This window comes from Carcharodon carcharias, chromosome 16 (genome assembly GCF_017639515.1).
Source record: "Carcharodon carcharias isolate sCarCar2 chromosome 16, sCarCar2.pri, whole genome shotgun sequence".
Taxonomy (NCBI): Eukaryota; Metazoa; Chordata; class Chondrichthyes; order Lamniformes; family Lamnidae; genus Carcharodon; species Carcharodon carcharias.
Window position 1 is genome coordinate 117,893,150 of NC_054482.1, and position 27,864 is coordinate 117,921,013.

Consider the following 27,864-nt stretch of genomic DNA (forward strand, 5'->3'; position numbering starts at 1 on the left):
GTTGTTATTGTTTTTACACACCTCCGCAAATTGCGCATATATTTGCTCCTCAATTTCCCATTGACTATCTGGGGATCTATAATAAACACCAAACAATGTGGCTGCCCCTTTTTTATTCCTAAGCTCTACCCACAAAGCTTCATTCGATGCCCCCTCCAAGATATCATCTCTCCTTACTGCAGTAACTGACTCCTTAACTAATAATGCAATGCCTCCTCCTCTTTTACCCCCTCCCCTGTCTCGCCTGAAGATTCTAATTTGGGGATTTGTTTAAAAGTTATTATGGTAGTAATTTGTAGACATGTGTCTATGTTTAATTTGTTGTTAAATTAATACATGTTTAATTTAGTTTTATATAAGAAACCTCGAGGCTTGGCAGTTTCATTCCTGAATTCAGGGCTGCATCTCAAACATACCAATTAAAATACAGATTAGGACAGTTGTTCAAGTTTCCCTCTGGGATTTAATCAACTCAGCCTTTACCAACTCACCCCCCTTTCTCTCGCAGATGGGTCCTACGTTTCTGTTCCATCACCACTTGGGAAGATCAAAAGCATGACAAAAGGTGAGAAGAGGCACGTTAGAGTGAGAAGTGTTTCTATATTGAAATCTATTCATACAAAATGCAAAAACTTAATGGCAAGACATCACGTAAAATAAATAACGTGTCCACCATGCAGCAGTTCAAGCAGACAGCTCACCACCGCCTTCTCAAGTGCAATAAATGCTGGCCTAGCCAGCAATGCCCACATCCCATGAGCAATTGAAAAAAAAATCAGTTTCATTTGACAGAATCCATTCATTAATAACAAACAGGAAGATCGATTCAGGAATAAGATTAACACTGACAGCCGTGTAATCCATTTTGCATCAGTTAGGCTCAACCCTCGGTAAATGGAGCCAGGTAATTGAGTTGCCCAAACTGTAAGGCCCCATGATCAAAGCCTGGGTGAGAGCAGCAGAGTTAGAATTATCCTCAGTGTCTGGGCCTTGTGAGTGGATGAGGGAAATTGCAACCAAGATTCTCAGTCCAGTTCCTAACCAGTGACCCTTTCTGTAAAGTACTAGCATGTTCGTTGGGCTCATCCTTGATGCCCCTTACATACAAACATACATCAGCCCCTTGAACCTGCTCCGTCATTCATTAAAGTCATGGCTGATCTGATTGTGGCCTCAACCCCACATTCTGCCTACCCCTGATAAGCTTTTGACTTCCTTGTTAGTCAGGAATCTATCTACCTCTGCCTTAAAAATATTCATTGATCCTGCCTCCACCACTCTCCAGGGAAGAGAGTTCCAAAGATTCTCAATCCTCTGCGAGAAAAAAAATCATTTTCATCCCAGTCTTAAATGGGAGACCCCTTATTTTTAAACAGTGTCCCCTAGTTTTAGTCTCTCCCACACGGGGAAACATCCTTTCAGCATCCACCCTGTAAGTTCCCTCAGGAGCTTACATGTTTCAATAAGATCACCTCTCAATCTTCTAAACTCCAATGGACACAGGCCCAACCTGTCCAACCTTTCCTCATTGGATAACATCCTCATCCCAGAAATCAGTTGAGTGAACTTTTTCTGAACTGCTTCTAATGTAATTATATCCTTTCATAAATAAAGAGATCAAAACTGTGCACAGTACTCTTGCAGATGAATAGGCTGAGGTTACACATTCTCACACAGGGATCAGAAAGGCAGCAACATCTTTAGGAGAAGGGAAAAGACTAAACAACGAATTAAAAATAAAATAAATAAGCAATTTGTTCTTTGAGCCTTCCTGGTATCATTGTTCTATGATACAGAGGATTCCCTATATATTTCCTCCATTGCATGTCTCTATATCTATCATGCAGGTGAATGCGGAGCCAGCACCAGTTCAAAACCTAATAGACCAAATTGCCCTTTCCCTATATATGTAATGTCCTTTAGCCCTTCAATGCTCTGAGGTCTCAGCACTCCTCCAATTCTGGTCTCTTGGACATCTTCTGAAGTTAATCACTTTACCCTTGGTGGTCTTGCCTCCAGCTGCTTTGACCCCCAAGCTCTGGAATTCGCTCCTTAAAGCTCTATCTCTCTACCTCTCTTGTGCATCCTTTAAGCCCCAGTTTAAAATCTACCTCACCTTTTTTCATCATCACTGTCCCAATATCTCCTAACATAGCTCGGTGTCAAATTATGTTTGGTGTCACTCCTGTGAAGTGCCCTGGGTTGTTCATACTACATTATAAGTGCCGTATAAATGCAAGTTGATGATGAATTCTTGGCAGGCCTGTGACCACTCAGTCTCTTTCTTTTCACCCACTCCTTGACCGCCCCCTCAACGCAGAGAAAGCCGACGTTCTACTCCTGCGAGCCGGCTTACCTTCTCATTTCCACCTTCAGCTGTCAGACATCGAGTTCCACGAAATTATTGGATCAGGTAAAAACATAAAAGCCCCCGACACGATTGAGGTGCAAATCGCCGGAAAGTGGGTTTTGTCAAATTTTCACAGACTGACTACCTGTTATGTGTCTGACAATGTGTAGGATCGTTTGGGAAAGTCTACAAGGGAAGATGCAGGAACAAAATTGTCGCCATTAAAAGGTAAAATCATAATTGTGAGGATAGGCACATACAGGTTATTGAACAACACGAGCTTATCAACAATATATAAAATGATTAAATATTGAGAGGAGTTCAGATAGCTGGGGTGGTCAGCAATGGAGCTGAGAGGGAGGGAATGTGACTTTTGCTTATTTGTGTTGATAAAAGAACATGTTTCCCTTGCAATAAAGTTTGGAAGAGGTATAACAGCAAAGGTGGGTAGACAAAGGGTCAAAATGTCACTATCCTATAGTGCCTCAATAAGAGCAACAGGATAAATGACAATGTCCTATAATAGCTCACATAAGGGCAGTAGGGATACAGGACATCCCATAATATCCCAGTAAGAGAACTAGGTATATCAGAGCTGCTATTCTAATTCTTTCCTAGCTGATCTTTCAACTTGCACATTCGGTAAACTTGATCTCATCCAATATTTCCACCCATTGTCTAACTTGCACCGAGTTATATTCACCCATCATCTCCTGTGCTTATACAATGCCTCAGTTTTAAGATTCTCATCCTTGTCTTCCAACCATTCCAATAACTGGTGTCACAATTTGGCAGATAATGCTCTAAAGCACCTCGATAATGTTTTATTACAGTGGAGAAATGTAGTTTGTTGTGGTATTAGCCCATGTATCTTAAACAGGTTAAATTAAAATGGGGGTAGATTTATCATAACCTTCAGGGTAAAATCACAAGGATAAATTTCATAAGCGTGGTTCGTATTTCCTTGAGTTTAGAAGATTAAGGAGTGATGTAATTGAGGTGTTTAAGATAGTACAGGAGTTGATAGGGTAAATGGAAAGAAACTATCACCTCTGGTAGGTGGAGTCCAGAACAATGGGAAAGGGCCGTAAAATTAAAATTAAGCCGTTCAGGGAGGGGTGAGGAAGCACTCCTTCACTGAAAGGGGAGTGCAAATCTGAAACGTTCTACCACAAAAAGCAGTTGATGGTCAGGGTAAACTGTAAATTTCAAATGAGGATCAATGGATTTAAATGAGGTCAGAGTATCATGGAGGAGGGAGCACATGTAAGTGGAGAAAGAGCTTGCATTTCTATAGCAGCTTTCTTAGGGGGAGGCAGTCGTATAGTGGTATTTATGTGCAACAAACTCCCACAAACAGAGCAGATAATGAGTTTATTTACTGATGTTGGTGAGAGATAAATATTGGCCAGAACACGGAGAACTCCCATAGTTCATCAAAATTGAACTATAGGATCATTTCTAACTACCTGAGAGTGCTTGATGAAGATGGAGCAGTGCAGCCGTCCCACATTGCTGATCCTCCCACAATGCCGCATTCCCTCAGTACTGGCCCTCTGACAGTGCAGCACTCCCTCAATACTGACCCCCCAACAGTGTAGCAGTCCCTCAGTACTAACCCTCTGACAGTGCAGCACTCCCTCAGAACTGACCCTGCGACAGTGCAGCCCTCTCTCAGTACTGACCCTCCAACAGTGCAGCACTCCCTCAATACTGACCCTCCGACAGTGCAGCACTCCCTCAGTACTGACCCTCTGATAGTGCAGCACTCCTTCAGTACTGACCATCTGACAGTGCAGCACTCCCTCAGTACTGACCCCCCAACAGTGTAGCAGTCCCTCAGTACTAACCCTCCAACAGTGCAGCACTCCCTCAATACTGACCCTCCGACAGTGCAGCACTGCCTCGGCACTGCACCTGCAATTTTAGTCTGGCATTTGGGCTCAATTTTCTATAAGGGAACTGGAACCCATGACTTTCTGACTGAGAAGTGAGAGTGCCCCCACCTTGGGGAGAATTTTCCGGTCAGCGATTGGGGGCGTGAAATGATGAGTGGCGATGTCAGCCGGGTTTCCCGATGTCACCGCACATCATTTAGATTTTCAGTTTGGCGAGCGTGCAGTCGAGTCGGCTGTGTGCCTGCCGAACTGTCAGGCAGTAAGGCCTAGAAAGGCCTGTTAAAAACTAATTGATATAATTAAATGAGCTGCCCGTCCAATCTTAAGGTTGTCGGGCAGGCGAAGAGCCCAGGCGGCCTTCGCATTTTTCATGGAACCTCATCCACGGGCAGGACGAGGTTTCATGAAGCGTTTATAAATTCAATGAAAATTTTTTTAAAAATTCATTGACATGTCCCAACTCATTTGACACTGTCACATGAAGGGACATGCTTTAAAAGTTTTTAATTACTTTATTCAGATGTTTAAAACTTGAACAAATCTCCCTGAGGCACAGAGGTGCTTCAGGAAGATTTTTGCGTTCTTCCACGCGCATGCGCGAGAGAGGGAGAGAGAGAGAGCGCACTCCCAACTCAGGGAATGCCCCCCCCCCGCCTGCACAGGGAGCGTTCAGCACTTCCGGGCGAGTGTCACACTGGGCGGGCCTTAATTGGCCCACCTACGTAAAATAGCGGCACGGACCCAATCGGGGGTGCCGATCGGGTCCATGCTCGCTCCCACTCACTCCTGCACAACCCCCCCAACGGGGGTAAAATTCAGCCCACTCATCCAGCACTGAGGCACTCAATGAAATTGTGACGCAGATCAGATAAGATTTAATTGAATGGTGGGTCTTAATTCAGGAACTGCATGTGTCCCTCATGTTCCTCTGGGAATCTGATACTAAGTGTTGGTTCCAGGATATCACACAGAGCACCCAGCCTATTATTATTGTGAGTTACACAGAATACATTCAAGTGTTCACAGATCATTGCTGTTTGGTGCTGGTGTCACGAATTGTGCTTTACATTTCCATTACATCCCTTCACATTTGTTAAAAATTAGATATCGAGCCAACACGTTTTGCTCCAAGTCTGATGTGGATATGTTCTGCCGAGAGGTCTCCATCCTCTGCCGACTCAACCATCCCTGTGTCATCCAGTTTGTCGGGGCTTGCTTGGATGATCCCAGCCAGTTTGCCATTGTAACACAGTTCATCTCGGGAGGATCCTTGTTCTCCCTCTTACATGAACAAAAGAGGTACAGTTTCTGTCATTCCACTGGTTTTGCTTTCATAGAATCTTACATTGCAGAAGGAGGCTATTTGGCCTATCGTGCCTGTGCCGGCTCTTTGAAAGAGCTCTCCAATTAGTCCCAATCTCCTACCCTTTCCCCATAGCCCTGTGCATTTTTCCCCATCAAGTATTTATCCAATTCCCTTTTAAAAGTTATTATTGAATCTGCTTCCACCGCCCTTTCAGACAGCACCTTCCAGATCACAACTCACTTTGTACAAAAAATTCTCTTCATCTCTGGTTATTTTTGCCAATTATTTTCAATTGTGTCTCTCTGATTAGCGCCCTGCCCCTTCTGCCACTTGTAACAATCCCCATAGAGACCACTAACTTTTTAAAAGAAGGGATTCCCCAAGAGACCAATGAAACATACGAATTAGGAGCAGGAGTCGGCCACTCAGCTCCTCAAGCCTGCTCCGCCATTCAATAAGATCGTGGCTGATCTTTCAGTGTCTTTCGACAATTGTTGCCCTCCATCTGAGTTTATCCAGATCCAATTAACAACAGCAAGGCATACCTCAACGAATCCCGCTCTCCCTCAGGTCACAACAGTCCTGACAATCCGGAATTCTGGAGATCCCTGTATCTCAACCCACCCTGGTAAGACTGATTTTTCCATCGACAGTTTTACTTCAGCTCCCCATCATATTCCTTTAGAACAAAGATTTGTTCCTGGGAGAGTTCCAATTCTCTTCTACCTGCTCCCGACCAGCAGCTTTTCCTCTATTCTGTGAACTTCTGTGAGAGGTGCTTAAAAACTGCAACTTGATCTCAGTGGATTTCTGTTTGAGTTTCTCTCCCTTTTCAACCCCCATTCCCATGGCAACCTGAAGTCATGTGAGCATTTCTCCAAACTAAGGTGTTTACCAGGAATTCAAATTACACCCTTTGCAGAATTCTCTTTCACTTTGGATTGCAAGGGGCATTTCAAAACATCTTGCAAAGTCCAACATCCATGACACACCGGAAATAGTTTCTCCTTATTTATTCCTTCAAAACACCTCATTACTTCCATAAATCTCTACTAAATCTTCCCTTAACCTTCTCTGCTGTAAGGAGAACAATCCCAGCTTCTCCAGTCTCTCCACATTAAGTGAAGTCCCTCATCCCTGGAACCATTCTAGTAAATCTCCTCCAAACCCTCTCCAAGGCCTTGACATCATTTTTAATGAATTGGACACCGTACTTTAGCTGTGGTTGAACCAGTGATTATTAAATATTTAGCATAACTTATTTGTTTTTGTGCTTAATGTTTCTAGTTATAAAGCCCAGGGTCCCTTGTGCTTTCAGCAACATCAGACAGGATTTTCTTGCAGACTTCAGGACCGCCAGCACACCTGCACCTCCCCCCCCGACACCCCCCCCCCAAACCCCTCCCCGCTGTCATGGGACTAATATTCCAGAGGCCCAGGCAAATGCTCTGGGGACATAGGTTCAAATCCCACTATGGCAGCTGGTGGAATTTAAATGTAATTAATAAAAATCTGGAATATAAATCTAGGCTCAGTCATGGTGACCATGAAACTATCATTGATTACTGTAAAAACCCATCTGGTTCACTAATGCCCTTTAGGGAAGGAAATCTGCTGTCCTTACCTGGTCTGGCCTACATGTGACACCAGACTCACTGTGATGTGGATGACTCTTAACTGCTCTCTGCAATGGCCTAGCAAGCCAATCAATTCAAGGGTAATTAGGGATGGGCAGCAAATGCTGGCCTTGCCAGCGACACCCACATCTCATGAAAGAATAAATTTTTAAAAAGGGCCAAATGGGGATCAGAAGCCTCTGCTGTGTGGGGAATAATCACTCACCTGGGATTTTAATTGAATAAGCCAATTAATGGCCAGAAGGTGGCCCTTCACCTTAAAAGCAGCAGCAGGTTCTGGTATGATAGCCAAGTGGTTATGGTACTGGGTCTATAACCCCAAGATCAAGTAGTTCAAATCTCACAATGGCAAACTATGAAAAACAATGAACATAAGTTTATTCAGTATCCAGTCACAAATTAAAAGCAGCAGCAGGATGCCATGGCAACCATGTGATGGAGTGGGCACCCCAAAGTGAAAGTATCCCTCTCCAACTTTTGCAAATTTAAACTAACAAAAGACCTTTGCAACGAGGCCACTGCTTTGGGGTGTGTGGCTCCACAGGACAGCCCGTAGCTAATCCAATGGCCTTCTGGCCGATCTCCAAGCTTCCACTTTCCTTAAACCTCAGCACTTCCTGAAACTCTGCCATTGTACCCTATCTTGCACTAAGTCCTGTTCAGCCATCGCCATTGTACTCATTACTCTACACTGGCTCCCAGTCCCGCAATGCCACAATTTAAAAATTTTCATCCTTGTTTTCAAATCTTTCCATGTCCTTGTCCCTCCCTAACCCCATAATTTCCTCCAGCCCTACAAGAGTCTGAGATCTCTGCACTCCTCCAAGTCTGGCCTCTTGCACATTCCTGATTTTAATCACTCCACCATTTGTGGCTGTGCCTTCAGCTACCAGGACCTTAAGCTCTAGAATTCCATCTCTGAGTCTTTGCGTCTCACCATTTCTCTCTCCTATTTTAAGATGCTTTTTAAAACCTCCCTCTTTAATCAAGTTTTTGTTTACCTGTCCTAATATCGGTTAATGCAGCTCGGTAGCAAACCCTTGTGCTCCTGCGAAGCAGCTTGGGATGTTTTACAATGTTAAAGGAACAAGTTGTTTTTGTTGTTTACATCTTCCAGTCTGCCTTGTTACTTTCGCACTTGAATCCACAGAATCGTTGATCTTCAATCCAAATTAATCATTGCGATTGATGTGGCCAAAGGAATGGAATATCTTCACAACCTGACTCAACCAATCATACACCGAGACCTCAACAGGTATGTTAACCTGGGCCTCTGGGACTGGAGATGGAGCCAACGTCAACACTGGGATTGCTTCACCCATTAGCTCAACTCAATTTTCAAAGCTCAAAATGTTTCACTCAGGTCATTATTCATTAATGCCAGGTGACATTAATAAATTTGCAGAATGCTTGTGTAATCAGCAAATAATTTTCGATATATATAAATGTGAGGGGGTTCATTTTGGTGGGAAGAATGAGGAGGCCATAAATCTCTTGTAAAATAAGAGCCTAAGGATGATAGAGGAACAGAAAGATCAAGGAGTACAGATACAGTCATCACTAAAAGTAGTGACGCAGGTTAATAAGGCCATAAAGCAAACATAGCACCAGAATTTATTTCTGGAGGAATAGAACTGTTACGCTTGCAGAGAACCTTGGTTAAACCACACTTAGAGCATTGTGAACAGTTTAGTTCTCCATATTATAAGAGGGTATAGAGGCACTAGAGAAGGTGTAGAGGAGCTTTTCAAGTATTTACAAGGCTTACATCAAAACTGAGAGGTTATACCTGTCAAGAAAGACTGATCAGTCTGGGGCCCTTTTTCTGTAAAAAAAGAGAAAACTGGGTGACCTGTTTGAGGTCTTTAAAATTATGAAAGGGTTTGATAGGGTAGCTATAGATAGGATATTTTCATTTGTGCACTGTTATGAATCCAACTTACCTTCTCATGGAGCGGAGGTTGGGAACTCCAAGTCTCAATGAGCGTAGGAAGCCTCACGCATTCGTGGACTGGGAGTGGGGCTGCACATACACAATACAGCATTTGAAGTTCTTAGGGCTGAGAATACTGACCCAGTGCACCCGCGCAAAAAAAAGCGCAAAAAATGGAATCATGTGACTTAGGAATGGCGCACATAATGAGAAAGAATCCCAGACTGGGGACAGGGAGAGGTCCCAGTTACGTACAAAGAGGAACAGAGAAAGAGGCTTCAAGCTGAAAAAGGGCCGTGGTTGGCAGACCTTAAGTGGAGAGGGTTCAGGAGAAGCTGTGGCTATTGAAGAGGGCTCAGTAGCAGCCCTGGCAATTGAAGGAGGCAGCAGAAGGTTGGTGACTCCACACTGGGCTGTTGCGGTGAGTCTCAAACTTGGTCTACTTTAAACAAAACGTTATTGGTCCCGAACCAGATCTCACCAAAAAACTTGGGGTTCTGGTCCAGGATCATACCAAGGGGACCAGCGTTGGGAACTGAGAACTTATAACTATCAGATTGAACATTCTTGCTGAACAACCTATACAGAAAATAATGGATTTTGTTTCTCTCTTGCATCTAACAGCCATAATATCTTGCTGTACGAAGATGGCCATGCAGTGGTCGCTGATTTTGGAGGTTTGAATTTTGTATATAAGAACTTGGCTGATGTGTCTTGTCTCTTGGACTTCATTGAATTAAGTGGAGTTTGCTCAACCAGAAGCTAAGCCTGAAAATATCCCCAGTGTCACGCTCATTTTTCCGATATCAAATTATGCCCAACTATCCTCCCAATCCCTTAGGATGCGTCTTAATATGAGCGTTAGACAACATAAACAATCAGAGCTGAGCCCACGCCATAAGATCATAGAAAGACAGGATCATAGCATCATTGTACCATAGGATTGTAGCATCCTATAGCACAGAAGGGAGGAAATTCGACCCATCATGCCTGTGCTGGCTCTTCGAAAGAGCCATAGTGGAAAAGGTTTGTCCCAATCTGCTCCATCAAAACCCTTCATGATTTTGAACTCCTCCGTTAAATTTCCCCTTAACCGTCTCTGCTCTAAGGAGAACAGTCCCAACTTCTCCAATCTCTCCACATAACTGGAGTCCCTCATGGCTGGAAACATTCTGGTCTGTTTCTTCTTCCAGTCTTAAACTTAAAGTTTCAATTCATTTGACCATCATTTGCCTTAAAGAACTTGTAACCAGGGAAGTTTTCCAATTTTTACTTAATTTAGATTGAAGCCAGAGATTTGCTTTCAATGAAACAGAAACAGAGCTGTCTTGGTGAGGATAATTTTTTTTCAAAAGCACGCATAAGAAATGACACATGAAAACCTGTGAGCAATGTTGCAAACCTGTGAGCAATGTTGCGAACCTCCGCCACCCCAATAACAAAGCTGATTAATGTTACGGGGAGAAGGCGGGAGAATGGGGTTGAGAAGCTTATCCACCATGATTGAATGGCGGGGCAGACTCGATGGGCCGAATGGCCTAATTCCTGCTCCTATGTCTCACAGTCTAAGGGTAGGTTTTTACCTTGTCAGGCGGGTGGGCCCAGGAGCGGCCAGGAAGCTGAGTGCCACCTGCGCTCAGGCCCCGACATTGATTTGGAGCTGGTTGGCCAGCCAGAGTGAAAGGCGCGCTCAGAGCCTCAGCGCTGCCGGGTGGGGGGTGGGGGGGGCGGGGTGGTAGGGGCAGGAGCAGCGCAAGGGCGGAAGTCAGCTCATGTGCGTGGCTGCACACAATGAAAGCTCCCCGAGGCACAGAGAGAGATACCTCAGGGAGCTGAAGATTTAACAAGTCAAAAATGAAAAAGTTTCCACTGTTAAAAACATGTGACTCTGTCACATAACCAGGGACAAGTTATGAATGGAATTTTAAATTTTTTATTTAATTTTTAGTTGCTGTTGGAAACCTCATCCCCCCCCAACCCCCCCACCCATGGATGAGGTTTCCTAAAAACCCCAAAAGCCGCTCGGCCTCTTCACCTGCCCCCAGACTGTAAAATTCAACAGGCAGTGAAAAATTTCATTCAATTGTTACTTTAATGGCCTTAGTAGGCATGTTAATTACCAGCAGGCGCATTGCCCACAAACTGAAATATTGCCCAAGTGCACGACGACATCGGGACGCTCGCCCGCTGTCATCACGCATCATCTTATGCTGAAGTGGGTTGGGCGTGTGCCCACCAGCTCAGTGAAAAATCCTGCCCTAAGAGTCAGAGGTGTTGGTATGTCCAGTTTTGTGGCTGGAGTTCCGTTTAAACACCAAGGTTTGGCGGATGGATGTAAAAGATGGAGGAGAATTGAGCATTTTCCATTCACACCCCATACCGTGCAATCTTCAAGCCAGATGTGTATCTAACCAGGAATGAGAAAGCTCCATACGCAATCTGTAATCTATAAATTCTAACGCCTGTTTACTCTTGTTTCGTTATTACATTTATGAATTTGGATGTATAGCAAGCCTGCTGCTGAGAGACTTCCTGTATTTTCAGAATCCAGATTCCTTCTGTCGATGGACGAAGACAACATGACGAAGCAGCCAGGGGTAAGTGACAATTGTCTTCAAAGACCCCTTGCCTTGCTCTCCCTATCTCTGTAACCTCACCCCTATAATCGTCCCTATCTCTGTAACCTCCTCTAGCCTCTACAACCCTCCCTATCTCTGTAACTCACTCCACCTCTACAACGCTCCCTATCTCTCTAACCTCCTCCACCTCTACAACCGTCCCTATCTCTGTAACCTGCTCCAACCCCTACACCGTCCCTATCTCTTCAACCTCCTCTAGCCTCTACAACCCTCCCTATCCCGGTAACTCACTCCACCTCTACAACCCTCCCTATCTCTCTAACCTCCACCTCTACAACCGTCTCTATCTCTGTAACCTCCTCCTGCCCCTACCCCCTCCTTATCTCTGTAACCTCCTCCAACCCCTACAACCCTCCCTATCAATGTAACCTCCTCCTGCCCCTACAACCCTCCCTATCTCTGTAACCTCCTCCAGCCCACACAACTCTCCCTATCTCTGTAACCTTCCAAACCTGTGACTTCTACCACCTAGAAGGACAAGGACAACAGATGCCTGGGAACACCATCACCTTCAAGTTCCACTCCAAGCCACACACTACCCTAACTAGGAACAATATCACTGTTCCTTCACTGTCGCTGGGTCAAAATCCTGGAAATCCTTCCCTAACAGCACTGTAGGTGTACCTACACCACATGGACTGCAGCAGTTCAAGAAGGCAGCTCACCACCATCTTCTCAAGGGCAATTAGGGATGGGCAATAATAATGCAGGTGAAAGAATATAAAATTTATAAAAACACCTACAACCCTCCCTATCTTTGTAACCACTTCCATATCCACACCTCTCCCTATCTCTGTAACCACCTCCAGCCCCTACACCCCTCTCTATCTCTGTAACCTCCTCCAGCCCCTACACCCATCCCTATCTCTGTAACCTCCCCTAACTCCACAACCCTCCCTGTCTTTTTAATCTCCTCCAGCCCCTACAACCTTCCCCATTTCTGTAACCTCCTCCAACTCCTCCCCATCTCCGTAACCTCCTCCAACTCCTCAACCCTCCCTATCTCTATCCTCCCCAATCCTACTGTTATACAGTTGATTTTCCAGGCAACTTTTCTTGGTGGAAACATTAAACTTTATTTCCAAGACAGCAGCAGCAACTACACATGTGTGCATCTCACTCTATAACTAAAGGAGAACTCTCCCTTAGAGGTTCCCCTGCTGATTGGTTTGCACAGATCATGTGATCTTACAACACTGGATTATTCTGAAAGCTACAGCCCTACATTTATCAGAACTATAATTAATACATTCCACCCCCTTTAATTTTTCTGTATATTTTGTATTTACAAGGATATTTATCTCATAACATTACAACATTTACGCAGGTCATGGAATTACAAGTTCAGTCTTTCCAGTTGTTTCCTGATCCGTGTGGAATGTTGTAGCTTTTTTTTATTCATTCATGGGATGTGGGCTTCACTGGCTGGGCCAGCATTTTATAGTTCATCCCTAGTTGCCCTTGCAAAGGTGGTGGTGCCTTCTTGAACCTCTGCAGCCCATGTGGTGTAGGTACACCCACAGTGCTGTTAGGATGGGAGTTCAACAGGAACCACAGGTTTAGCAAGGTTACAGCTGGAACCTCATTTTGTTGGGGTATCTCCTTTGTTCTTAAATAATCCACATGATTACAGGTGATCTGATCCTCCACTTCCATATTGTACGACAATGGTCCGGTCACAGAGCTTACTTTACCTGGTAACCACTTCGATCCTCTACCGAAATTCCTCCCATATACTGCTTCTCCAACAGTAACCTGTTGCTCACGCCTGTGCAAATCATCAGTCAACGTTTGGTCCTCTAGACTTTTCTCCACCTTCCCCTCCAAATTAGACATTATCAGGCTTAGTCTTGCTCGAAGACAGTGCCTTATCAGTAATTCTGAAAGTGTTGCCCCTGTTATTGTGTGGTGGTTGGGGGGGGTGGGGGGGGGGTGGTGGCAGGGGGGCACGTGGGGGGGTTGTGGGGGTGGAGGTTGTTCTGTAGTGAAATAAGAAATGAGCAAGTTTAATTTCCAATGATTCACCTGTTAAATTTTTCATTCCTGCCTTAAAAGTTTGTCCCGCTCTTTCCGCCAGTCCATTAGATGACGGATGGTATTGTGCAGTCTTCACATGGTTGATACCATTTAGGCTGACAAGTCTTTGAAATTCAGCGCTTGTAAATGCAGTCCCATTATCTGAGATGATTACTTTGGGCAATCCATGGATAGAAAAGCTTTGGTGTAGTTTTTCTACAGTAGCGCCTGACATTGGCGAATTTAACTCAAAAACATCTAACCACTTGGAATGAGCACCTATAATCAGCAGAAACATGATTCCAAGAAAAGGACCGACATAATCTATGTGCAATCTCACCCAGGGTCTACCAGGCTACTCCCATGGATGTAATGGTGCTGCCACCAGCAACTTCTGTAGCTGTTGGCATTGCACACAGTGTTTGACCACCTTCTTAATATCACCGCCCATTCCTGGCCACCAAACATAACTTCATGCTACTGTCTTCATTTTTGAGATTCCCGGATGTGTGCTGCGTAACTCTGCTAAGAGTGGTTCCCTTCCTTGTGAAGGAATTACTACTTGTGCACCCCATAATAGAATACCATCCTGACTGCTCATTTCGTGTCTTCAGTTGAAAAATGGCTTCAATTCATCGGAGACTGGTTCCTGGGACCATCCATCTAACACTTGGTCTCTCACTCGAGACAGGACTGGATCACGATTCATTCAGTTTTTTATCTGCCTGGCACTGGTGAGGAATCCAGAAAATCCACCACTAATATGAGCTCTTGGGGAATTGGGACATGGTTAATGTTCTCTTGCGAAGGAAGGTGACTTAGGGCATCGGCATTAGCTATATGAATCCCTGGTCTATGCACAAAGGTGTATTCATATGCCACTAAAATTAGGGCCCATCCTGGAATTCGTGGAGAAGCTATGGGAGGGATAGCTTTTTCCTTGCCAAACAGACCCAAAAATGGTTTGTGGTCTGATACTATTGTGAAATGTCACCCATGCATATGTTGGTGGAATTTTTTAACACCAAAAATAATCTGCTGCCCTTCCTTTTTTATCTGAGAATATCCTTTTTCAGCTGTGGTAAGAGTCCTGGATAAATAGCCTATCAGCCTCTCTGTACTGCCGTCCATCTTGTGCGATAGTACTGCTCCCATGCCATAGGAGGATGCATTGCAGCTTAGCACCAATTCTTTTGTCAAGTCATAATGCACTAACAAATTTGATGAGTGCAAGAGCTGTTTGACTTTTATGGAGGCTTCTTCTTGGGTAACTCTCAAACCTAACGCTGGTTTTTCTTTAGTGAATGTAGAGGGGCTAGAACCTTTGAAAAAGTTGGTAGAAATCGGCCATAATAATTTACCGTCCCTAAAAATGATTTAAGTTCAGAGATGTTCTTAGGTGCAGGTGCCTCTCTGATTGCTTTAACCTTCTCTTCAACAAGGTGTAACCCTTGGGCATCTACCCAGTGGCCCAAATAAATGACTTAATTTGCCTGAAAAGAGCATTTTTTCTTCTTCAGGTGTTTATGGTCACAGGTTCTCTGGAGGCATCATCCAGTTCCAGTTGCTGATAGGCGTGACTCATGTCAAACTTTGTATATGTTGTCCCTCCTGCTAGTTTAGCATATAGACCTTCAATCTCAGGAATAGGGTACCTGTCCAGTTTGGCTGCTTTGTTGACTGTCAGTTTATAGCCCCCACAGATCCGGATGGTCTGATCCAGTTTTAGGACAGGGACTATGGGTGCTGCCCACTCTGAGACCTGAACTGCTTTTATGACACCCAGTCTCTCTAGCTGGTTCAGCTGAGCATCAACCTTCTCTCTCAGGGCATATGGCACCGGTCTTGCTTTCAAGAAGCTAGGATTTGCTTCTGGGTTCACGCAAATCTTGGCCTGTAGGCCTTTAACCTTTCCCAGTTCATCCTTGGAGATGGTGTCTTTTTTTTTAGCAGCTCTGGCAGTCTACCTACTCGCAATTGAAAGATTTTGGACCAGCATAATTTAATCTCTTTCAGCCAATCACGACCTAGAAGGCTTGCTCCTTCACCTTCTACCACCATCACTGATAGTTGTGCTATTTGGAGTCTATAATAAACGGGTAGTTTTTACCTGGATTTCTTTGCCTGTGTATGTTTTCAACTTGGCAGCTGTTTGTTCCAAATTTAATAATTGATCACCTTTATTTAAATACCTGAAAATGTGTTCTCCTACTGTAGTGATAAAAGCAACTGTGTCTACTTCTATTTTTAAGAGTTTACCATTCAGTTGCAATGTGACAGTAATTGGCTCTGTCTTCACAAATTTCATGTTGAATAGGAATAAATGTCAGAATTGGTTGTTTCTGGCTCTTCCACACTATATACTACATTGGACTTCGCTTGTTGCCTGGAAGCCTGTTTTAATCTTGTTTTGCAATGTTTCAATATGTGCTTACTTTTGTGACAAAAATAACACTCCACCTTTTTAAATTACCAATCCTTAAGAGTATGATTGTTTCCATGTCATAAAAATGAGTTTTCAAATTTGCTGCTAAGCTGTTTCCTCTAAATTTCCGGTTAGCGGGGGCTGTTTCCCACTTCGTGCGGAGTCCCGGCTTTTCGAGTCATTTTCGGCTGACCATTCCCACCCAACTAGGAAAACCACTCTATTTTGCACACCTTGAATCGCTCGTACACTCCTTACAGCGCTTACCATCGCGAGCGCTATTTCTAACACTTGCTTAAAATCAAGATCCACTTCAGCCAGCAAATCTTCGCTGAATAGCATCCTCCTACACGCCACAGACCAAACGATTCCTGAGCATATCATTCAGGGTTTCACTGAAATCACGATATTCCATTAGTTATTTTAATTTTGCCAGTGTTCTCCCCCGGGGCTCTGTTCCGTGAATTGAACCTGAGCCTCTGCATTGTGACTGAGGGCTTGGGTTGGAAATGCCCCTAAACAGGGTCTACTAATTCACTGAAGGTCTTCAAATCTGGGGCACTGGGAGCTGTCAAGCTTCAAATTAAACTGTAGGTCTGGCTCCCACAAATACCCAGCAGAATCACTCCCCACTTTTCCTCCCCTGTGATTTCGTTGGCTTGGAAGTGGAACACAATATGTTCTATAAATTGAGACCAACCATCTGTGGCTGCTTCAAAGGGATCGATTCTGCCAAACTGTGGCATCTCGAATGAGTATATCTTCCTTTCTTTTTAATTATCTTAGACACTCACAATCGCTGGACGAGCACCGGATCTGATTTATCTTCATTGCCAATTTATTATAGAATTGATTTTTTAGGCAGCCTTTCTTGGTAGAAACATTGAACTTTATTTACAAGATGGCAGCAGCAACCATATGTGTGGATCTAACTCTATAACTAAAGAAGAACTCCCTCCTGGAGGTTCCCCGTGCTGCTAACTCATTGGTTTACACAAATCATGTGATATTGCAACACAAGAATGTTCTTAAAGCTACAGTCCTATGTCTATCAGAACTATAATTACTACACCTACATTCCTCTGAGTTCTCTTAATTCCTCAAATTCTAGTCTCTGAGTTCTCTTAATTCCTCAAATTCTAGTCTCTGAGTTCTCTTAATTCCTCTAACTCTAGTCTCTGATTTTCATCGTTCATCTATCGAGGCTGCAGCATTAGCTACAGCTGATAAAAATTTTAAAATTGAACACTTTAATTTAATAACATTAAAAGTATCGGAGATGGGAATGTGGCTGTTTGACCACGTCGGGCGGTTTGGGAGCAGGAGGTCATGTGATGTAAATCTTTATTGAGATGTATTTGATTGTTGTCTGCCCAGTAGAACCTGCGCTGGATGGCTCCTGAGGTGTTCACACAGTGTACCCGTTACACCATCAAAGCAGATGTCTTCAGTTACGCTCTGTGTCTCTGGGAGCTGCTAACTGGTGAAATCCCCTTTGCCCATCTCAAACCAGGTGAGATAAATTCTAAAGAAATAAGGGCAAAAAAAGGAAAGAATGGATAAATGGCTGAAGGGAGGAGTTTTGAAGTGTATTCACAGCAGATCGCAATGAGGTGGATGAGCAGATATGTTTGTGGGATCTTGCTGTGCGCAAATTGGTTGCCATGTAAGAAAGGTGACTACACTTCAAAAAGTCCATCGTTTTCCACAAAGTGCTTTGGGATGTCCTGAAGTCGTGAAAGAAAAGTTTGTCTCTCTTAGTAAATTACTTTATTTCTTATTAAGTTGCAGAATTCTACCTTTCTTAGAACATTAACCCAGTGTTTTAATTCATTTGCATTGTTGCTGTTGTTTAACCAGCTGCTGCTGCTGCCGATATGGCATACCATCATGTCCGACCTCCAATTGGCTATTCGATACCTAAACCCATCTCATCTCTACTAATAAGGGGATGGAATGTGTGTCCAGAGGTGAGTGATTCCAAACAAGTAGCCGATCCATCTATTGCTATCCTCTGTTGTTTAGTATGATAATCATAGAATTTTGCAGCACCAAAGGAGAACATTCGGCCCCTCGTGTCTATGCTGGTACTTCAGTAGGACGATACAATTAGTCCTAATTTCCTGCTCTTTCGTGTAAGTATTCCCCCTTCAAATATTTATCCAATTGTCTTTTTGAAAGTTACCATAGAATCTGCTTCCACTGCCCTTTCAGGAAGTGCTGAGCACATGATGTTAACACATCTGCTGTGAATTATTCTTGCATATGATCATACGAACATTAGGAATGGGGAGCAGGAGTAGGCCATTCGGCTCCTCCAGCCTGCTTCGCCATTCAACAAGATCATGATTGACCTGAACATAACCTCAACTCCACATTCCTGCCTACCCCCCGCCAATAATCTTACACCCCCTTGCTTATCAAGAATTTATCGACTTCTGCCTTAATGATATTCAAAGATTCTGCTTCCAACGCCTTATGAGGAAGAAAATTCCAAAGCCTCACAACTCCCTGAGAGAAAACAAAATTCTTCATCTCTGTCCTAAATGAGTGACCCTTCATTTTTAAACAGTGGCCCCTAGTTCTAGATTCTCCCATGAGAGGAAACATCCTCTCCACACCCACCTCAGGGTCCCCTTTATCCATAGCACCTGTTACTTCGTCAGAGAACTCCAATAAATTGATTAAACATGATTTCCCTTTCACAAAACCATGTTGACTCTGCCTGATTACCTTGAATTTTTCTAAGTATAAGGTTATAATGTCCTTAATAATAGTTTCTAACATTTTCCCTATGACAGACGTTACGCTAACTGGCCTATAGGTACCAACTTTCTGTATCCTTCCCTTTTTAAATAAGCACAGCATCACTGGTCACAGATGCTGGTGTGATGGGGGCCAGCCCCACCTTAAAGGTGCTGAGAGCACACAGAGAGTATGAGAGAACTCTGTGGTGCCTGCCCACTACATTCTGGCAGCAATGACCAGCTCCGCTGAGGTGCAGGCATCAGTAATGTGTCCAGGGAGTGTGAGACTGGACCATCACTGTGGTCTGAAGGCTGCACAGACACAGGGAAGAGGCCCTGGACGGAGACACCTGCCTTTATCTTGTGCAGAAAGGTTTCACATCTGAGTGACAAGAACACTGCTCATCAGAACAAGGAGCCTCAGGCAGGGAGACAGTCTCAGGAGTTTATTGACAATAGTGAACAGTATGTACAAGTGATCAACATCCATGCCCAGGCTGTGCAACTACATCTTCTTAACTTTACTAACCCTGCCGCTGTGTCTTGGTGCTCCCCGGACATCCATAGCAGAGGTGGAGGCAGCCAGCTGACTGTGACGTCCTGTCTGTGATGACCTTGGCAGACGTCCTCTGGAGGGCTGAGACCTGGAGGGCCCCAGCCTGCTTTCGGGATCCTGCTGTGTGGCAGTGACACCCTCCTCGGCCTGTGGAGCTGGAGTTGCTGAGGTCACAGGAAGAGGGGATTCGTATGTGCCGGACACTCCTGGAGTCACCTGGATGGATGGCCCCATGGGGGTGGTGGGGGGGGGGGGGTGGTGCGGTGGTGGGATGGTGAGCACCTGCTGATCCTCCTCCCTGTGTGTGCCCGAGGGCCCGTGGCTCATTCTTTGAGGAGAATGGGTAGCTGGAGTGAGATCGAGCTGCCTGGCATCCCTTTTGTGAACACACAGTTGGAGGCCAACTATGGCATCAATGTTGAAGTTGAGCCTGCACAGCAGTGCAGGAGTGATATCTTGGACCAAGCCTCCATGGTGGCCACCATCCTACCAGTATTGATCTTGGTGTGTTGACATATTGGTGCTACACCTCAGCCTAAAGGCAGACAGACTCCTCCATCATGCCTGACAATCTGAGGAGTGCTGCGGACATCCTTTCCTGATGTTCCCGAGCTTGCCTTTGCATCTTCAGCAACTGTGACATGTTTGAGTCCAGAGGCTCCTCATCTGACTCGGACTCAGCAACGTTTTGGCCTCCAGCAGCCCTCCGAGTGCCGGGGACCTGGGAAGTCCCTGCCTCTGCCTGCTGTGGATCAGACAGTGCGATGTGCTCACCAGATTGTGATCCTGAGGCTATTCTAAAGCTCTGTCCCACCGAGGTGTGTGTCTCTGCGCTGGTGGGTGAGCACTGTGACAGGACATCAAGGAGGGTACCTTCAGATTCTTCTTCAGAGGTTTGTTCGGGGCTTGATTGGAGGCCCTGGATCATTGACTCTGTTGGCTGTTTCCCAGATGTGCCTGCAGAAGCAAGGGGAGATAATTAGTGCCTGGCTGTGGCCTGTGAAAGAGGACACATCAATCACAGCATGGTTGTCTGATGGATGTTGCATTGCTGGATCCTCACTTGGTAAAGCAGCACCGACCTCACCGTCAGTACTGGACCGGTACCGGTCACCGCCGGCCAGCTAGATGGCTCTGTTTTCAAAGTTTGATCTTGATTTCAGGCACCCCCCAAGTGGTCTGCGACCTCTCCCTGTTGTTGTGTATCAGCTTGTCCTGCATGAATAGAGATGGAAAAAGTGTAAGCAGGATGCCTGCCAGGCCAGTTGATAAATATGCCTGGCCTGTGGGTGGTGAGCGGTCTCATGGATGGGATGAGGACAATGATGATGAGTGTAAGAGAGTGAATGGCGATATCCCTTGCACTGGCAGTGAGTGAGGCCCCTGTGGATGTCTGTTGGGTTTGTGAGTGTGAGTTGAAAGTGAGAAGAGTGACTTATCCTGGCAGAATGGAGGAGATCATTCATCCTCTTGCGGACCTAGGTTTCTGTCCACTTTTGAAGGGCTTTGGTGCTGACCACTGTTGCCACCACCTCCCAAGCCTGGTTGGTCATCCCGCTGCCCATCCTGCAGCCAGAGCAAGGGTAGAGGACATCGTGGCGGGGCACCACAGCATCCAAAAGATGTTCCAGCGATGCGTCGCTAAACCTGGGAGCTGCAGTCTTTTTGCCTTTTGTGAACATCCTCCCTGCAGCATTCTTGGTCTGGAAGCACTGAGATGTGTGCACGCGGCTGGACTTTAAATATGGCGCCCAGCGTGATGAAGTGGCGAGGTGATGGCATGGTGGGTGAGTGAGAGCCTGCCCACCATGGAAATGGCATGTTTCCTGGGAATGCATAATTAACGTGGCAGGTTTGGGGCAATACAGGGTGAAAACCTACCATTGTGGCCAGTGGGTAAAACACCATTTTACCCGCCCACTACCACACTTAGTGCAAATCTGGGATGATTCTGCCCTTAATCTCTGACTTTATATTTCTAGCTAGCTTTCTTTCATAATCGAATCTTTCCCCCCTTATGAATCTTTTAGTCATTCTTTGCTGTTTTATATATTCTGTCCAACCTTCTGACCTCCCACCCATATTTATGCAATTATATACTTTTTCTTTAAGTTTAATACCATCTTTAACTTTTTTTAGTTAGCCATGGATGGTGAGTTCTCCCCTTGGAATTTTTCTTTCTCTTAGGAATGTATATATTGTATGTATTCTGAAATATCCTCTTAAATGTTTGCCACTGCATCGCTATTGACCTTTTTTTATTCCTTAACGGGATGTGGGCTTTGCTGGCTGGGCCAGCATTTATTGTCCATCCCTAATTTCCCTTGAGAAGGTGGTGGTGAGCTGCCTTCTTAAACTGCTGCCGTCCATGTGGTGTAGACACACATGCAGTGCTGTTAGGGAGGAAGGTCCAGAATCTTGACCCAGTGACCTAAACTGCCAGTTCACTTTCGCTAGCTGTACTTTCATGCCTTCATAATTGTCCTATTTAAGTTTAAAATACTAGTCTTAGACCCATTCTTCTCTCCCTCAAACTAAATGCAAAATTCAAGCATAATGTGATCACTGCTACCTATGAGTGCCTTCACTTTGAGATCATTAAGTAATCCTATCTCATTACACAACAGCAGGTCTAGTATAGCCTGCTCCCTGGTTGGCTGTAGAATATGCTGATCTAAGAAATTATCCTGAAAATATTCTACAAATTCATCATCCACGCTACATTTGCCCACCTGATTATTCCAGTCTATATGTAGATTAAAATCCCCCATGATAATCGCCAAGCCTTTCTGACAAGCTTCCACTATTTCTTCTCTGATACCCCATCTTACCATGTGATTACTGTTAGTGGACCGGTGCACTACTCCCACAAATGATTCTTGCCTTTATCATTCCTCATCTCAACCCAAACTGTTTCTTTATCCTGGTTTCCTAAACTTAGGTCATCCCTTTCTGTTGTGCTAATATCGTCTTTAATTAACAGAGCCACCCTCCACCTTTTCCTAACTTACTATCCTTCCTAAAAGTCACATACCCTTCAATGTTCAGGTCCCAATTTATGCCATCCTGCAGCCATGTCTCTGTAATGCTAGTAGACCATATGTATTGATCTCTATTTGCATTATCAGTTCATCTGTTTTGATTTGAATGCTATGTGCATCCAGATACAGAGCCTTAAACTTTGTCCTTTTATTATTTTTGTAACTTCTAGCCTTATCTGTTAATTTACTCTCAGACATGTACTCTTTGTCCCTTCCTGTTATGGTCTATTTATCAGTTTCCATATTAATACCTTCTTCTCTTCTCTTGTCTCTGCTCTTTGATTTACCACATCTTCCCAAATTTGATCCCTTGCCCCCACTATTTAGTTTAAAACACTCTACTTCTCTAGTTATGCCATTCGCAAGAACACTGGTCCCAGCATAATTCAGGTGTTGACCATCCCAACGGTACAGATCACACTTTCCCAAGTACTGATGCCAGTGCCTCATGAACTGGAACCCACTTCTCCCACACCAGTCTTTGAGCCACGTATTCATCTCTCTAATTTTAAATACCCAATGCCAATTTGTACGTGGCTCAGGTAATAATCCAGAGATTATAAACTTTGCGGCTCTGCATTTTAATTTAATGCCTAGCTCTTCATATTCTCTATGCAGAATCTCTATCCAAGTTCTACCTATGTCATTGGTACCAACGTGGACCACGACAATAGGATCTTCCCCTTCCCACTGCAAGTTCCTTTCCAGCCTTGAGCAGATGTCCCGAGCCCTGGCACCGGGCAGGCAACACAGCCATCTGGACCCTTGCTCTTTGCTGCAGAGAACAGTGTCAATCCCCCTCACTATACAGTCCCCTATTACCACTACATTCCGATTTGCTGCCCCCGCTTGAATGGTTTCCTGTGCCATGGTGCAGTGGTCAGTTTGCTCACCCACACTACAGACCCCGCTCTTATCCAGACAAGCTGAGAGAACCTCAAACCTGTTGGACAATTGCAGAGGCTCAACACTCCTGCCCTCTGGCCCCCCTAACCTGCCTCACTCACAGCCACACCCTCCTGTCCCTGACCACTGACCAAATCAGAAAACTCTATCCAAAGTGGTGTGACTGCTTCCTGGTATGAAGCATCCAGTTATCTTGCCCCCTCCCTGACGTGCTGCAGAGTCTGCAGCTCAGCCTCCACCTCAATGACTCTGAGCCAAAGCTCCTCGAGCCGCAAACATTTACTCCAGACGTGTTTGTCCTGGGTCACATCGGTGTCCAGGAATTCCCACATCACTTGTCCTGCCATCCTTAATGTGTTTTAATAAATTACTTAAATATATTATTCACTTATTAATGTTGCTTTTTTATATATTTTATTAGCTTTTCCACCAGTTTGTGCTCTATTTTAAACCTTAGGATTGGAATTGAAGTTAACCGCTTACCAGATACTCACCAAAGTAGTAGAGGATACTCACCCTGTAGTAGAGGAAGAACCAATTCCTGTAGGGCAAAAAAGATAGAAAAAGCAAAAAGGAAGCGAACACCTCCTTCCCCCCTCACCAAACTCCCCCACCCACCAAACCCTCAGGTATGCACTCAGTTCTTCAACTGCACTCAATTGTCAAGGCTACACTAAAAAACCCTGAATTTATAGCCAACTGAACCGGGGCTAGAGAAACCAGATTCAACTAGTTAGCTAACTGACCACTCAGCTTCTCAGCAGAGTGCGTTTACCCATCTAAGGCTGGAAGAAGGAAAGAAACTCGGTCTACTTGCACAGTACTTTCCAGTTACTGCTAATTACATACTAGACTAGATATTACAAGAACAAGATTAACACTTTAAATTTCCCCACTCACCAAATTCTCAGGTATACACTCAGCGTCACTAAATTATATCCCCAGCCATTGACTCAGAGAAGGTTATTCTGGAGATTCAATAGCAGTCTCCAAAATTATGATGGCTTTTTTTATAGTTAATTCAGAGAAACTGTTTCCAGTGGCAGGAGGGTTGGTAACCAGAGGGATACAGATTGAAGAGAATCGGCAAAAGAACCAGAGGGGGAGATGAGGATAATTTTTTTACACAGCGAGTTATTGTGATCTGGAATGCGCTGCCTGAAAGGGCGGTGGAAGCAGATTCAATAATAACTTTCAAAAGGGAATTGGAGAAATATTTCAAATAGAAAATTTTGCAGTGTTATCTGGACAGAGTAGGGAGAATGGGACTAATTGGATACCGCTTTTACAGAGCCAGCATAGGCACAATGGGCTGAATGACATGCCTAGTCAACACTTCTTTTACTGTATTATGTGATTACCAGTATGGTAGAAAACATGATTTATTTCCTCTTGAGGATGATGAAGCAGGCTCAAGTGGAAGAATTGTCATCACCTGTTCCTAGGTACACATCAGTGTTACGGTCTAGCTAGTGTCTGTTAACATTTAAAGAAGAAATCGAACAACCAACAATTAATCAACAGAACGATGCTGCAAGATTTTCCGTTTTTAAGAAAAAACTTTATTGGATATCAAAAAAAAAATGAAACCAAAAAATCGCTATTAACTCTATAGCTTATTATCTTATGCTATTAACTCAGTTCTACTTTTTACTTCCCCCAAAAAGTTCCCTTATCTGACAAAATCTTTCAGGCTCATTCACTTTTTCTGGGACCAATTCAATAGGTAAATCACACTCTCTGGAAATCAAAACAAAACGGAAATCTCTTTGGAAATCAGTCTGGTTTCTCTCGTGTTCCAGCCATTCTCCAAGATGCAAGAATTCATGGGGGTCCTTCCATTAGCTTTTGGCTAAGGGACTCTCCAATTTCTTTACTGACCTCAAGACTCTGGACTCCACAACTCAAGCATGGGCCTTCCTGAGGCTCCTGCACAATGGCTTAAAACATCAGAAAATACCTTTGGTTTCTAATAACTCACCGCTTGGGTTTCAAACTACAACCAAGCTGATTACTTCCAGGCCTCCTAACTGCAACAAGGTTAACTGCCGCTCACAGAGAGGATTGCTGCAGATCTCTTCCTTTAGCTTCGAGCTAAACAAATCTCCCTGTTGTTTTCCCTTTACTGACTTTATCTAATACTGACTACATGCTCCCAATCGCAGGCTTTGTCATGGAAGATAGATCTAGCATTTACTTGATCTACTTCAGGTGTCGGTCTGGCTTAATCTCTCAAATTCCAAGGAGCTACAACCTACATAAGACCCAAAATTGACACAGTCTCTTGGCTGTTTTTCTGAACATTACCTGCAGGGCCGTGCCCTAATGAAATTGACAGAGATAAATTCAAAAACAAAGAATCTCTCTAAGCTCCACTCATCTCCATGGCAATGTGACATATGACCTGTTCCCAGATAGAAGTGCAAATTAACTATCTTTAATCCCAAAGTTTTCCTTAATTCTAGGAAACCACATGAATAACATCCTTTACTGGAATAGCTGCAAACATCATGTCTCCAGTTCTTTAGCTAAGTAAGCCCTGCTGCTGTTCATGATCTTACCTTTCTAGCTGTTAACCTTTTAATTCATCATGACCTCCAACTTTTAAATGTAATAAGCTCCAAGCTTGTTGGAATTGTATTTGTTTCGGAGATGCTTTTCCCAGGGTGGAATTTTACACTGGCGCAATTTTATGGTCTTGCCAAAGTCAATGGACTTTTGAACGGCACCCTGCATTTTATGGCCCCACCCCCATCATGATGGGGCTGTAAAATTCCGCCCTATGTTTCTCAAACAGATACCCCCGCTTTCTACCATTAAAACTTTCATTTAGAAAAAGTAAAAGTTATATTCTAAAACATATGAATTGTAAACTAGATATTTGTAACATCCACCATGATTGAATTCAGTGGTGGAACATGTTCGAGGGGCAGAATGATCTCCTCCTGTTTCAGTGTTTCTTAAGAGGTTTTGACAAATTAATACCAAGTTGACTTTGAAGAATGAAAAAAAAAACATTAAAATAAACTGGACATGAAGAAGGGATTCATTTGAAACAGAGCAAAGGAAATCCACAAAAATATACATGCCATGTCCTTAGTGTGATGTCATCAATAAATGGAAATCGTCCTTCTTCTGAAAAAGACTTTTTAAAAATTGGAGATTTACTGTACTTGTCCCTTTATGGAGCTTTCTGCAGCCTTAGAGTGGGATTGGTTAAAGTGGCAATGAGCAGAAGCAGCGTAAGGTATCTTTACATAGAGATCTGAAGAATACAATGGGTCAGATCTTGCTGCACAAACAGAGCACATTAACAATACATTCTGTTGTTAATGAGCAAGTCAGCCAGCGAGTTCACAGGATGAGGAGATACGCAGAGAGCTGTAAACCTCCAGAACTCATTATCGGTTTACATACTTCATCTTTGTACAAACAGCATCTTGGCCTCAGCCTCTTCATTATTTTTAAGAGCTTTCTGATTTCGCACATTAATCTTGCTGCAGAAAGTTAGAGCTGGTAGTTAGTAGCATAAGTAACAATAATATAAATGTTATAGACCAGAAGACCATAAGACATAGGAGCAGAAATTAGGCCATTCGGCCCATTGAGTCTGCTCTGCCATTCAATCATGGCTGATAAGTTTCTCAACCCCATTCTCCCACCTTCTCCCCGTAATCTTTGATCCCCTTACCAATCAAGAGCCTATCTATCTCGGTCTTAAATATACTCAATGACCTGGCCTCCACAGCCTTCTGTGGCAATGAATTCCATAGATTCACCACTCTCTGGCTAAAGAAGTTTCTCCTCATCTCTGTTCTAAAAAGTCTTCCCTTTACTCTGAGGCTGTGCCCTCGGGTCCTAGTCTCTCCTACTAATGGAAACATCTTCCCCATGTCCACTCTATCCAGGCCTTTCAATTATAATTATTAATTGTAATAATATATATTATATAATTATTAATGTTATAATTGTTAATGTAAATCCAAGCAACCTGTCTGGTTCAGTAATTGAACAATTATCATTACTGCTAACAGTAAATTGTTGTTAGAGGTTTTAAAAAAGTCAACTTTAAATTTTACTGTTCCTCTCTGTCTCTTTTTCTCTCTCTTGTAAGCTACTCTTCCTTTCCTTCCTTTTATTTCTCTTTCTGGACCTAATCTGAGTCTAACTGACTCGATTTCCTTTTCTCTCCTTCCTCTATTTATTTTTCATCCTTAAACCTCATTGGTTAAGGAGATAGACTATTGATCCTGTTGTTTACTGAAGTTACAATATCCCATTGCCCTTGCTGTGCTGTTATCAGCTCACGATTCCAGCAAATTAAACTTTAAAGGGTGTTGGAGCTGAAGGGTGAGAGGAAAAATTTTAATCATGGGGCACATCATGAGATGCCCCACTGCAGCTGACTAC

The 27,864-nt window shown here is 43.9% G+C and overlaps 1 protein-coding gene across 1 annotated transcript in view; it reads left to right on the forward strand.

Annotated features, from left to right (window-relative positions):
* The window catches only part of tnni3k (TNNI3 interacting kinase), a 142,893-nt gene extending 117,583 nt beyond the window's left edge, over positions 1-25,310 (forward strand). Inside the window, exons 13-23 of the mRNA XM_041207854.1 lie at positions 509-565; positions 2,321-2,413; positions 2,521-2,578; positions 5,353-5,547; positions 8,342-8,446; positions 9,749-9,801; positions 11,669-11,721; positions 17,585-17,717; positions 18,065-18,174; positions 23,167-23,244; positions 25,257-25,310. Coding sequence (XP_041063788.1) covers positions 509-565; positions 2,321-2,413; positions 2,521-2,578; positions 5,353-5,547; positions 8,342-8,446; positions 9,749-9,801; positions 11,669-11,721; positions 17,585-17,717; positions 18,065-18,174; positions 23,167-23,244; positions 25,257-25,310 — 989 coding nt within the window. The remainder of the gene's footprint in view (positions 1-508; positions 566-2,320; positions 2,414-2,520; positions 2,579-5,352; positions 5,548-8,341; positions 8,447-9,748; positions 9,802-11,668; positions 11,722-17,584; positions 17,718-18,064; positions 18,175-23,166; positions 23,245-25,256) is intronic.
* Positions 25,311-27,864: the final 2,554 nt, after the last annotated feature.